Below are 13504 nucleotides of genomic sequence, written 5' to 3' on the forward strand. Positions count from 1 at the left end.
ATAGACAGTTAGAGCTCTCATTCAAGGAGAAAGGAAGCCAAGAAACCTCTTTCTAGCAGTTTGGCTTCTGGTCAAAGGGAAGTTCGCTGAGGTGGAGGCCAACGTCTGCTACGCATTTGAGTGCATTAGGATTTTTGTGTTTAGTGTTGTGTTGTAAGTTATTCATATATTACTTTTCAATCTAGGAAGGGAGTCTGGGTTTTGAAGTGATAGCACATTGTGGCATGCATTATTTCATGGGAAAATCAAAAGCGGGTAAGTATTTTGCCCTTAGGCTTTCTGTAGAACTCTAGTTTGGGGTGGGGTGGGCAGTAGTGAGAAAAATTCGTATTTGTAGATGGAATAATTAGTCCTGTTAACGTCATTGCATCATATTCTGTTCTTTAAGAGCATGATCATTAACAGAACGACTTGAAATTGTTAAGAATCCTCCAGAAACATCCGAGTGCTTGTGTAATTAAAGCCGCTTAAGTCTTAGCCTGTACTTTTGTAAGGGATTTTCTTCAGACACGTTATTTGATCATCATAGCAACCTTGTTGCCAGGAACAATTGGAAGATTCTGGTTCTTTTATAAAACGGCTGACTAGAAGTTAGTAAAAAAATAATTTGGAATTGTGTTTGAAGACTCTAGTACAGGAGCATAAACATCGTATAGGGAGCGCTAGTTGTTGCCTGAGGCTGAAGGCCAGGGTGTTGATAGAGAAAGCTGTTCCTGGTTTTCTTCCTGCTTTTTGACTTATTAAAATATGTAATCTAAGGACAGTGTTATAGCACAGAGATTTCCTTTGGGAGATTCCCACTTTTCCACCCTGATAATGCTCTTTAGCACAGACAAGACAGAACAGATAAGTAGAGAGGGCAAGGTGAGCCGAAGACCAGCTTGCAAATGTAAACATGCACCTTCTCTAGATTGAGCCCTGCTCTGGGCTCTCTTCTGAGGCTTGCTGTTTGCCCATCAGCATTCTGCCTAGTAACCCGGCTTAGATGATGACTAGCACTTATGTGGAAGCAGTTTAGCCTTTTAGGTGTAAAGCTGTTAAACATGGTCCGAGTATGATTTTTAACTTGTTTCAGACTGTATTCATGAGCCATGTGTCTTTTATGTTATTACCTTCACATAATTCGATTTAGTTTTGTTTTATACATGTTTCTTTGATTTGATATATCATTTGCCATTGAGTTAGAGGGACTTTTAGTAAAGCAATCCGAGGACAGGGGGTCATTGATCACTTTACCGTCCTCTCAGTTTGAGAAGTTTTAACCCTCAGCCCTTGGCATTATTTACTAAGTGAATTGTGTTTTCCATACATCTAAATAGTACATCTGATCTAACTTGTAGAAAATCCTAACTGGGAAGGGAGCCTTTCTCTGGATTGGTCTACCTGGGATGTGGATTCCGAACTTGCAAATACACTCTATGAAAGATGGAAGAAATTAAAAAATGGTGACGTCTGCAAGTATGTTTTCACCTCTCTTTGTTCAGCACTGGGGAGACACTGTGACATAATACTTTATTGAAATTTCAACACTGAATTTTTAATATCTAGCCTTTTATTTTGACAAATTTCAAACCTCAGAAGATTTGAAAGGTATAGTATGGTAAATATTCAAATATTCCCAATCTAGACTCACTAGTTGTTTACATTTTACCACTTTTGCTTTTTTCTCTCTCTCTACGTCTGTATCTGTGCACATACACACATTTTCTTTTTGCTGAGTCATTTGAAAGTAAGCTGTAGACATCATGATACTTCAACCCTCAGTACTATATTAGGAAAGACTTTCTTTTCGAAGGAGAATATTCTCCTACATATAACTACACTGCCATTACATACCCAACAAACTTAACACTGATGCAATTATATGAGCTGATATACAGTCCAGATTCACATTTCCCTAGTTGACCCCAAAATATCCATTATAGCTGTCTTTTTCTTTTTCCTTTTTTTTTTTAAAACATCTTTATTGGAGTATAATTGCTTTACAGTGTTGTGTTAGTTTCTGCCATATAACAAAATGAATCAGCTATATGTATACATATATCCCCATATCCCCTCCCTCTTGCATCTCCCTCCCACCCCTCTAAGTGGTCACAAAGCACCAAGCTGATCTCCCTGTGCTATGCGGCTGCTTCCTACTAGATATCTGTTTTACCTTTGGTGGTATGCATATGTCAATGCCACTCTCTCACTTCGTCCCAGCTTACCCTTCCCCTCCCCGTGTCCTCAAATCCATTCTCTTTGTCTGTGTCTTTATTTCTGTCCTACCCCTAGGTTCTTCAGAATCTTTTTTTTTTTCTTAGATTCCATATATATGTGTTAGCATACGGTATTTGTTTTTCTCTTTCTGACTTACTTCACTCTGTATGACAGACTCTAGGTCCATCCACCTCACTACAAATAACTCAGTTTCATTTCTTTTTATGGCTGAGTCATATTCCATTGTATATATGCGCCACATCTTCTTCATCCATCATCTGTCGATGGATACTCAGGTTGCTTCCATGTCCTGGCTATTGTAAATAGTGCTGCAATGAACATTGGGGTGCATGTGTCTTTTTGAATTATTGTTTTCTCAGGGTATATGCCCAGTAGTGGGATTGCTGGGTCATAGGGTAGTTCTATTTTTAGTTTTTGAAGGAACCTTCATACTGTTCTCCATAGTGGCTGTATCAATTTACATTCCCACCAACAGTGCAAGAGGGTTCCCTTTTCTCCACACCCTCTCCAGCATTTATTGTTTCTAGATTTTTTTGATGATGGCCATTCTGACTGGTGTGAGGTGATACCTCATTGTAGTTTTGATTTGCATTTCTCTAATGATTAGTGATGTTGAGCATCCTTTCATGTGTTTGTTGGCAATCTGTATATCTTCTTTGGAGAAATGTCTGTTTAGGTGTTCTGCCCATTTTTGGATTGGGTTGTTTGTTTTTTTGATATAGAGCTGCATGAGCTCCTTGTATATTTTGGAAATTAATCCTTTGTCAGTTGCTTCATTTGCAAATATTTTCTCCCATTCTGAGGGTTGTCTTTTCGTCTTGTTTATGGTTTCCTTTGCTGTGCAAAAAGCTTTTAAGTTTCATTAGGTCGCATTTGTTTACTTTTGTTTTTATTTCCATTTCTCTAGGAGGTGGGTCAAAAAGGATCTTGCTGTGATTTATGTCATAGAGTGTTCTGCCTATGTTTTCCTCTAAGGGTTTTATACTGTCTGGCCTTACATTTAGGTCTTTAATCCATTTTGAGTTTATTTTTGTGTATGGTTTTAGGGAGTGTTCTAATTTCATTCTTTTACATGTTTTCCCAGCACCAGTTACTGAAGAGGCTGTCTTTCCTCCATTGTATATTCTTGCCTCCTTTATCAAAGATAAGATGACCATATGTGTGTGGGTTTATCTCTGGGCTTTCTATCCTGTTCCATTGATCTGTAATTCTATTTTTGTGCCAGTTCTATACTGTCTTAATTACTGTAGCTTTGTAATATAGTCTGAAGTCAGGGAGCCTGATTCCTTCACCTCCGTTTTTCTTTCTCAAGATTGCTTTGGCTCTTTGGGGTCTTTTGTGTTTCCATACGAACTGTGAAATTTTTTGTTCTAGTTCTGTGAAAAATGCCATTGGTAGTTTGATAAGGATTGCATTGAATCTGTAGATTGCTTTGGGTAGTATAGTCATTTTCACAGTGTTGATTCTTCCAGTCCAGGAACATGGTATATCTCTCCATCTGTTTGTATCGTCTTTAATTTCTTTCATCAGTGTCTTATAGTTTTCTGCATACAGGTCTTTTGTCTCCTTAGGTAGGTTTATTCCTAGGTATTTTATTCTTTTTGTTGCAGAGGTAAATGGGAGTGTTTCCTTAATTTCTTTTTCAGATTTTTCATCATTACTCTATAGGAATGCAAGAAATTTCTGTGCATTAATTTTGTATCCTGCTACTTTACCAAATTCATTGAGTAGCTCTAGTAGTTTTCTGGTAGCATCTTCAGGATTCTGTAGTATAGTATCATGTCATCTGTAGACAGTGACAGTTTTACTTCTTCTTTTCAGATTTGGATTCCTTTTATTTCTTTTTTTCCTCTGATTGCTGTGGCTAAAACTTCCAAGACTATCTTGAATAACAGCGGTGAGAGTAGGCAAACTTGTCTTGTTCCTGATCTTAGAGGAAATGGTTTCAGTTTTTCACCACTGAGAACAATGTTGGCTGTGGGTTTGTCAACTATGGCCTTTATTATGTTGAAGTAGGTTCCCTCTATGCCTACTTTCTGTAGAGTTTTTATCATAAATCGGTGTTGAATTATGTCAAAAGCTTTTTCTGCATCTATTGAGATTATCATATAGTTTTTATCCTTCAGTTTCTTAATGTGGTGTATCTCATTGATTGATTTGCATATATTGAAGAATCCTTGCATTCCTGGCATAAACCCCACTTGATCATCGTGTATGATCCTTTTCATGTGGTGTTGGATTCTGTTTGCTAGTATTTTGTTGAGGATTTTTGCATCTGTGTTCATCAGTGATATTGGCCTGTAGTTTTCTTTCTTTGTGACATCTTTGTCTGGTTTTGGTATCAGGGTGATGATGGCCTCGTAGAATGAGTTTGGGGTGTTCCTCCCTCTGCTATGTTTTGGAAGAGTTTGAGAGGATAGGTGTTATTAGCTCTTCTCTAAATGTTTGCTAGAATTCGCCTGTGAAGCCGTCTGGTCTTGGGCTTTTGTTTGTTGGAAGATTTTTAATCACAGTTTCAATTTCAGTGCCTGTGATTCGTCTGTTTATATTTTCTATTTCTTCCTGGTTCAGTCTCAGAAGGTTGTGCTTTTCTAAGAATTTGTCCATTTCTTCCAGGTTGCCCATTTTATTGGCATATAGTTGCTTGTAGTAATCTCTCATGATCCTTTGTATTTCTGCAGAATCAGTTGTTCCTTCTCCTCTTTCATTTCTAATTCTGTTGAATTGAATCTTCTCCCCTTTTTTCTTCATGAGTCTGGCTAATAATGGTTTATCAATTTTGTTTATCTTCTCAAAGAACCAGCTTTTAGTTTTATTGATCTTTGCTATCATTTCCTTCATTTCTTTTTCCTTTGTTCCTGATCTGATTGTTATGATTTCTTTCCTTCTGCTAACTTTGGGTTTTTTTGGTTCTTTCTCTAATTGCTTTAGGTGTAAGTTTAGGTTGTTTGAGATTTTTCTTATTTCTTGAGGTAGGATTGTATTGCTATAAACTTCCCTCTTAGACCTGCTTTTGCTGCATCCCATAGGTTTTGGGTCGTTGTGTTTTCATTGTCATTTGTTTCTAGGTATTTTTCTATTTCTCTTTGATTTCTTCAGTGATCTCTTGGTTATTTATTAGTGTATTGTTTAGCCTCCATGTGTTTGTATTTTTTACAGTTTTTTTCCTGTAATTGATATCTAGTTTCATAGTGTTGTGGTCAGAAAAGATACTTGATGCACTTTAAATTTTCTTAAATTTCCCAACGCTTGATTTGTTACCCAAGATATAATCTATCCTGGAGAATGTTCCATGAGCACTTGAGAAGAAAGTGTAGTCTATTTTTTTTTCGGTGGAATGTCCTATAAATATCAATTAAGTCCATCTTGTTTAATGTGTCATTTAAAGCTTGTGTTTCCTTATTTATTTTCATTGTGGATGATCTGTCCATTGGTGAAAGTGGAGTGTTCAAGTCCCCTACTATGATTGTGTTACTGTTGATTTCCCCTTTTATGGCTGTTAGCATTTGCCCTATGTATTGAGGTGCTCCTATGTTGGGTGCATAAATATTTACAGTTGTTATATCTTTTTCTTGGATTGATCCCTTGATTACTATGTAGTGTCCTTCTTTGTCTCTTGTAACAGTCTTTATTTTAAAGTCTATTTTGTCTGATATGAGAATTGCTACTCCAGCTTTCTTTTGCTTTCCATTTGCATGGAATATCTTTTTCCATCCCCTCACTTTCAGTCTGTATGTGTCCCTAGATCTGAAGTGGGTCTCTTGTAGACAGCATATATACGGGTCTTGTTTTTGTATCCATTCAGCCAGTCTGTGTCTTTTGGTGGGAGGATTTAATCCATTTACATTTAAGGTAGTTATCGATATGTATGTTCCTATTACCATTTTCTTAATTGTTTGTTATTGTAGGTCCTTTCCTTTTCTTGTGTTTCCTGCCTAGAGAAGTTCCTTTAGCATTTGTTGTAAAGCTGGTTTGGTGGTGCTGAATTCTCTTAGCTTTTGCTTGTCTGTAAAGGTTTTAATTTCTCCGTCCAATCTGAATGAGATCCTTGCTGGGTAGAGTAATCTTGGTTGTAGGTTTTTTCCTTTCATCACTTTAGGTATGTCCTGGCACTCCCTTCTGGCTTGCAGAATTTCTGCTGAAAGATCAGCTGTTAACCTTATGGGGATTCCCTTGTATGTTATTTGTTGCTTTTCCCTTGCTGTTTTTAATATTTTTTCTTTGTATTTAATTTTTGATAGTTTGATTAATATGTGTCTTGGCGTGTTTCTCCTTGGATTTATCCTGTATGGGACTCTCTGCGCTTCCTGGCCTTGATTGACTATTTCCTTCCCTGTGTTAGGGAAGTTTTCAACTGTAATCTCTTCAAATATTTTCTTAGACCCTTTCTTTTTCTTTTTTTCTTCTGGGATTCCTGTAATTCGAATGTTGGTGCATTTAATGTTGTCCCAGAGGTCTCTGAGACTGTCCTCAAATCTTTTCATTCTTTTTTCTTTATTCTGCTCTGTGTTAGTTATTTCCACTCTTTTATCTTCCAGGTCACTTATCCATTCTTCTGCCTCAATTATTCTGCTGTCGATTCCTTCTAGAGAATTTTTAATTTCATTTATTGTGTTGTTCATCATTATTTGTTTGCTCTTTAGTTCTTCTATGTCCTTGTTAAATGTTTCTTGTATTTTCTCCATTCTATTTCCAAGATTTTGGATCATCTTCACTATCATTTCTCTGAATTCTTTTTCAGGTAGACTGCCTATTTCCTCTTCAATTGTTTGGTCTGGTGGGTTTTTAACCTTGCTCCTTCATCTGCTGCATATTTCTCTGTCTTCTCATTTTGGTTAACTTACTGTGTTTGGGGTCTTCTTTTTCCAGGCTGCAGGTTTGTAGTTCCCATTGTTTTTGGTGTCTGCCCCCAGTGAGTGAGGTTGGTTCAGTGGGTTGTGTAGACTTCCTGGTGGAGGTGACTGGTGCCTGTGTTCTGGTGAGTGAGGCTAGATCTTGTCTTTCTGGTGGGCAGGGCCACGTCTGGTGGTGTGTTTTGGGGTGTCTGTGTACTTAGTATGATTTTAGGCAGCCTCTCTGCTAATGGGTGGGGTTGTGTTCCTGTCTTACTAGTTGTTTGGCATGGGGCATCCAGCACTGGAGCTTGCTGGCCATTAGGTGGAGCTGGGTCTTAGCGTGGAGACGGAGATCTCTGGGAGAGCTCTCGCCAATTGATATTACGTGGGTTCAGGAGGTCTCTGTTGGTCCAGTGTCCTGAACTTGGCTCTCCCACCTCAGAGGCTCAAGCCTGACACCAGGCCGGAGCACCAAGACCCTTTCAGCCACATGGCTCAGAGGAAAAGGGAGAAAAAAAAGAATAAATAAATAACTTAAAAAAATTATTACAATAAAAAATAAAAAAATAATAATAATAAAAAGAAAAGTAGAGAATAACGAAACCAATAAACAAATCCACCAGTGTTAACAAGTGCTAAAAACTATAGTAAGATAAGCATAAAAATCAGAAACAAATCAGTCGCAGACTGCCAACCTCAAGTCTACAGTTGCTCCCAACAGTAGGCTCCACTGCCTCAACTTTGGGATGATTCATTGTCTATTCAGGTATTCCACAGATGCAGGTACATCAAGTTGATTGGAGGGATTTAATCCGCTGCTCCTGAGGCTGCTGGGAGAAATTTCCCTTTCTCTTCTTTGTTCGCACAGCTCCTGGGGTTCAGCTTTGGTTTTGGCCCCGCCTCTGCTTGTAGGTCATCCTCAGGCATCTGTTCTTTGCCCAGACAGGATGGGGATAAAGCAGCGGCTGATTAGGGGGCTCTTGCTCATTCAGGCCGGGGGGGAGGGAGGGGTATAGTAGTTATAATTGGAACACGGGACGAGCCTGCGGCGGTAGAGGCTGACGTGACGTTGCAACAGCCTGAGGTGTACTGTGTGTTCTCCTGGGGAACTTGTCCCTGGATTATGGGACCCTGGCAGTGGCGGGCTGCACAGGCTCTTGGCGGGGTGTGGATAGTCACCTGCACTTGCACACAGGATTTTTTGTGGCAGCAGCAGCAGTGTTAGCGGTTCATGCCCATCTCTGGGGTCCGAGCTGATAGCCGTGGCTCTCGCCCTTCTCTGGAGCTCGTTTAGGCGGTTACCTGAATCTCCTCTCCTCACGCACCCTGAAACAATGGTCTCTTGCCTCTGAGGCAGGTCCAGACTTTTTCCTGGACTCCCTCCTGGCTTCCTGTGGTGCACTAGCCCCCTTCAGGCTGTGTTCACGCAGCCAACCCCAGTCCTCTCCCTGGGATCTGACCGCCGAAGCCCGAGCCTCAGCTCCCAGCCCCCATCTGCCCCGGCGGGTGAGCAGACAAGCCTCTCAGGCTGGTGAGTGCTGGTTGGTACCGATCCTCTGTGTGGGAATCTCTCCACTTTGCCCTCTGCACCCCTGTTGCTGCACTCTCCTCCATGGCTCTGAAGCTTGCCCCTTGCCCACACCCCATCTCCGCCAGTGAAGGGGTGTGGAAACTTTTCCTCTTTCACAGCTACCTCCCAGAGGTGTGGGTCCCATCCCTATCCTTTTCTCTCTGTTTTTTCTTTTTTCTTTTGCCCTACCCAGGTACGTGGGGATCTTTTTGCCTTTTGGGAAGTCTGAGGTCTTCTGCCAGCGTTCAGTAGGTGTTCTGTAGGAGTTGTTCCACGTGTAGATGTAGTTTTGATGTATTTGTGGGGAGGAAGGTAATCTCCACGTCCTCCTCCTCCGCCATCTTGAAGGTTCCTCCTCTCTTTTTCCTTTTTTAAAATTCAGGGTCCAGTCAAGGACCATGCATTGCATTTGGTTGTCATGTTTCCTTAATTTTTTTCAGACTAGTGTCCCCACCTTTTTTCGCCTTTCATAGTGTCAATGTTTTAAAGCGTCCTAGTCAGTTGTCTTATAGAACATTCAACACTTTGGATTTTTGGGGGTTGCTTCTTCAAGTTTACATTCCTGTTAAGCATTTCGGGGAAGAGTACTAATTACTTGGTCGGTCTTGTGTCCTTATCATCTCATCACCTGAGGGAGGGACATAAATGTCAATTTGTCCCATTATTGACATTGCTCAGTTGAATCATTTGACTCTCTCCATTGTAGATAGTTTTCCTTTTGCAATTAATACGTAATATGTGCTATGATAATTCGAGACCATGTACATTTCCTGTTCCCTAAGAATGTTTCACCCCATGATTTTGGCATCCATTGATAATCCTTGCCTGGGATCAGTTGTTGAATAGATGGCTGCAAAAATGGTGATGTTTCTAATTATTTTGTTCACTGTACACTCTTTTTGAGCATCACTGTGGATTCTTTGGTCCTTACCACCATTATTATTTTTGATGCTGACTTGTCCCAGATTTGCCTGATGGGAGCCCTGTGTGCCCATCATTCTTTGAGCACTTCCTTGCTTTCTAGTAAAACAGGATCTTCCAGGATCATCTTGTAGTTTGTGTCACCCAGACCCCAAATAAGTCATTTTTTTCCAAGATCCCCTTGTTCCTTTTAGTGGAAGTGATTTCCTTTTTTTCTGTCAAAATTATTTTTCATAATTTCTTTGTTTCCAAATTACGCAGGAGGAACGTTTTAGGAATGACTCGGTTTGCCCACTCGAAGAAATCCAAAGAGTCAGAACCCTTTGCTCTCTTCCTGCCTCGTTTGATCCCGGAGACTGGCCTCGTGTTAAACTTCAGTGCCACCGCCCTGAGGAACAGCGTGGTGAGGGTCCTGCGTCTTTTCATCTCTTCATTTCACCCCAGCTCTTGGGTTTTTATGTTATCAGAGTATCGCCACCTTGTGATACTGTTTCAGAACCAAAATTAGTTGAAATTAAGTGACACACATATGCCATTCAGCACTTTTAGGAGGGAGGTGTCAGAAGAACAAAGTAAGGAGTAAAACTCGTGAACAGACTGAAAATGCTTAAAACAAACACGTTTTATGAAGTCTGTATCCAGTTCAGAATCTATCAGCTAAGAAAGTATTCAACTGCAACAACAGAGAAGATCCTAACTAACACGGGCTTCAGTAGGAGTGAGTGAGTTTGAAGTTCATAGGGGAGAGGAATTGACTGGGTGATGGTTCGTGGTTAGATGCAGGTGATGCACTTTTGCAGGGGCATTTCAGGAGTGGTTCTGCCTTTCCTGGGGTCTGACTCTCCTCTCTGCACATCTAGGTGAAGTACTTTGTGGTGAAGAACCCTTCCTCATCGCCAGTCTCCCTGCAGCTCCTGCCTGTTTCCTTGTACCCGAAGCCCGAGGCTGCCGCGCGCCTGCTGCACAAATGGTAATGCCCAGCTGGTGAAGATCTCTCATGGGGTGTTGGGAGGTCCTGTTAAGACCCGGAATTATTTAATGTCCTTTGCGTTTTCCCTGGGACCTGTGTGTGGATGTGCATGGGATCAGCCCATGACCACAGCCCCCATCTCCTCAGTGCAGACCCCTGATGGCAATTCCCAGTTCTGGGTACTGTGTGGGTCTTGAATGTTACCATGTCAAGTCCAGGGCCCAGCAGAATATTCTTTTCTTGTCAGAGAACCTTTACAATCATGATTTTTCACATGTACTCCTCTAAAATTTAGAATTGAAATCACAGTGACCTCTGGGCAACACAAGAAATGAGTTTAGTGGTTCAGTGTATTTTAACCTAGGGTTGTTATACAAAATATGATCATAGTTCATGTCTGTTACATCTTATTTTTGCACAGTAGTCACAGTTTCACTTAGAATGTTTCCTCTTCTGGCTCAGTGACACCTGCCCTCATCCCTGGGTCTCAGCTTCAGGACTCCTGATGTTTTGGACCACATGAGTCTCTGTTTGGGGTGGGGGTAGGGGCATTCTGTGCTTTGAAGGATGTTTAGCAGCATTCCTGGCTTCCACCCAGTAGATGCCAGTGGGACCTCCCCAGCTGCAGCAACCAAAAGTGTCTCTAGACGTGGCCAAATGTCCACTGGGAGATAGAACTGTCCATGACTGAGAGTCACTTCCTATCAGGTTCCATAGCTGTGAACCATTTGGGGAAAAAAAATTGCTTCATATTGGGAGCTTTTGTCACCATATGATTCTTTACATGCTGTGCTGCCAACATTCATTCAACAATATTTATTGAGCTCTTACAACATGCCTGGTACAGTGTGGGGGGCTGGGACACAGGAGTGACAGGTCGGGGTGAATTGGGTCTGTGTGCAAATAAATGCATATGTATCTATATGCACACGTATGTTTTTCTTTCTTTCTTGGTGATCTGAATGCTATTTTAAACATTTTTTTCTTTATAGGTTTGGCACCGATGTGCAGATGATTAATTTCACAACTAGTGAATTCCAGCTCACCAAAGCTTGCCCTTACCGGGTAGGATGTCATCTTTAAACAGAAAAAAGAATGCTGACAAACTAGACACATAGCATATGGGCCTCACTGATTTGTGTTTCGAGTGTCTTTATGTAATATATGTGGCTCTCTATTTTTATATTCTAGGAGTTAAGTATACATAGCAGCTTTTTCCAATTAACTAATGCAGCAGGAGCCCATGGTTCATGTGAGCCTGTAAATCATTTTAATTTGATTATTTAGATTCATGTGAGTGAAGAAATAACAATTGAATCAGAGCTATGTAGAAAACCATAAAACTCGAGATCCCAGAATTTATAATTCTCTTAAGATTCCTTGGCCCCATCAAATTCTTTTAAGGGCAAGATAAGGTAAAAACAAATACGTTAAAAAGAAATCTTCTCTTACTAAACTGGCTTCATGTTTTTAGCAGATCACCCAGTTTCTGTGATAGTCACCTGCTCTATAAAAAAGGATTTCTGGGAGTCTTGAGCCTCTGGGCTGTCATGAGGTCTTGCATAAATACCCAGGGAGGGAGTAAACATGTCACGTGGCGAGGACATTGCTTGACTGGGAACTGGCAGCCTGCTTTCTTAGTTTTCACGCAGTCGTTCTGTGGGTCACTGGTATTCTGTGCTTGAGATCAATTAAAAATGAAGCATCTCTTAAAAAAATACACACACATAGACACACATATGCATGTCACTGTGGTTCTAATACACACACGTATTCAAATGCCTTGGATATTTTCTTCTTTCTCTACCCATAACCCTCCAAAGATACACTGTTGGCTCTAGATTAACTTGAAAAAGGGGGCCACAGATAACCTCCAACTGTGAGTTAGAACGAATCAAAGCAAGCTTTTAAGTGGATTTTTTTTTTTTTTTTTAAATAGCTACTTTATTTATTTATTTATTTATTTTTGGCTGTGTTGGGTCTTCGTTTCGTGCGAGGGCTTTTCTCTAGTTGCGGCAAGCGGGGGCCACTCTTCATCGTGGTGCGGGGGCCACTCTTCATCGCGGTGCGCGGGCCTCTCACTATCGCGGCCCCTCCTGTTGCGGGGCATAGGCTCCAGACGCGCAGGCTCAGCAGTTGTGGCTCACGGGCCCAGTTGCTCCGCGGCATGTGGGATCTTCCCAGACCAGGGCTTGAACCCGTGTCCCCTGCATTAGCAGGCAGATTCTCAACCACTGCGCCACCAGGGAAGCCCTTAAGTGGATTTTTAACAGAGTTATTTATAGGAAGAAACACGCAAGCAATAACGTTCCTTTCCCTTTGTCAGTGGTCTAGGCAGCAGGGTCTTGTGTTAGCAAGCCTGTCCTGCCCTGTCCCTCTCATTCTTCTCTTCACCAGGCAGTCTTCCAGGACTGTTGGGAGGTAAATGAGTCCAAAATGCTAACAGGTATTTTGTCCCACGACTATTTAGTCACATATAATTTGAAATTCCAAAAATAATGCCAGTTTCTTTTACATGTCAGTGTTCTATTCAGATTTAAACAAATAGTGCAACTCGCAAAAAGTTTTTAATCTGTGATTGAAGATTTTCCCCGAGAATGTTACACCTTTTGTGACAAAGGAAATATCAAACCATTGTTAATTTATTACATTGACAGAAAGAATAGTCAGTATCAATGTCTCTGAGACACTACAAATTGAACTTAAAATTCTTATTAGAATTCGTTGTCATATAAGAAAGGCCTACATTTTTGTTTTGTTGGTTTATTTTTAGAAATGCAGTTCCTTTGGTTAAGAGCATGTGGAATTGGACATTCAAAGTTCCAAATCCAGGCTCCTCCATGTAGTCCTGGGTAAATTATTTAACCTCTCCAGGTCTCCTCTTTTTCACTCATAATAATGTTTGAAGATTCCATAGGTTTATAGAATGCTTAGCATTTTATATACCTAATTATATTCCAGAGCCTGGCATATAAGAACTATTTTATT

General features: G+C 40.7%; 2 protein-coding genes across 10 annotated transcripts in view; one reads left to right on the forward strand and one right to left on the reverse strand.

Annotated features, from left to right (window-relative positions):
- The window catches only part of TIGD4 (tigger transposable element derived 4), an 827821-nt gene that overhangs the window by 779477 nt on the left and 34840 nt on the right, over positions 1–13504 (reverse strand). The window lies entirely within an intron of this gene.
- Positions 1–13504, forward strand: part of TMEM131L (transmembrane 131 like) — a 158243-nt gene that overhangs the window by 106181 nt on the left and 38558 nt on the right. For all 9 annotated transcript variants that reach the window (XM_082463494.1, XM_082463496.1, XM_082463499.1 and 6 more), the window contains 5 exons: positions 186–255; positions 1341–1458; positions 9808–9949; positions 10407–10516; positions 11509–11581. In XM_082463494.1, the coding sequence (XP_082319620.1) occupies positions 186–255; positions 1341–1458; positions 9808–9949; positions 10407–10516; positions 11509–11581 (513 nt within the window). The remainder of the gene's footprint in view (positions 1–185; positions 256–1340; positions 1459–9807; positions 9950–10406; positions 10517–11508; positions 11582–13504) is intronic.

This window comes from Balaenoptera physalus (genome assembly GCF_965194825.1).
Source record: "Balaenoptera physalus genome assembly, chromosome: 5".
Taxonomy (NCBI): Eukaryota; Metazoa; Chordata; class Mammalia; order Artiodactyla; family Balaenopteridae; genus Balaenoptera; species Balaenoptera physalus.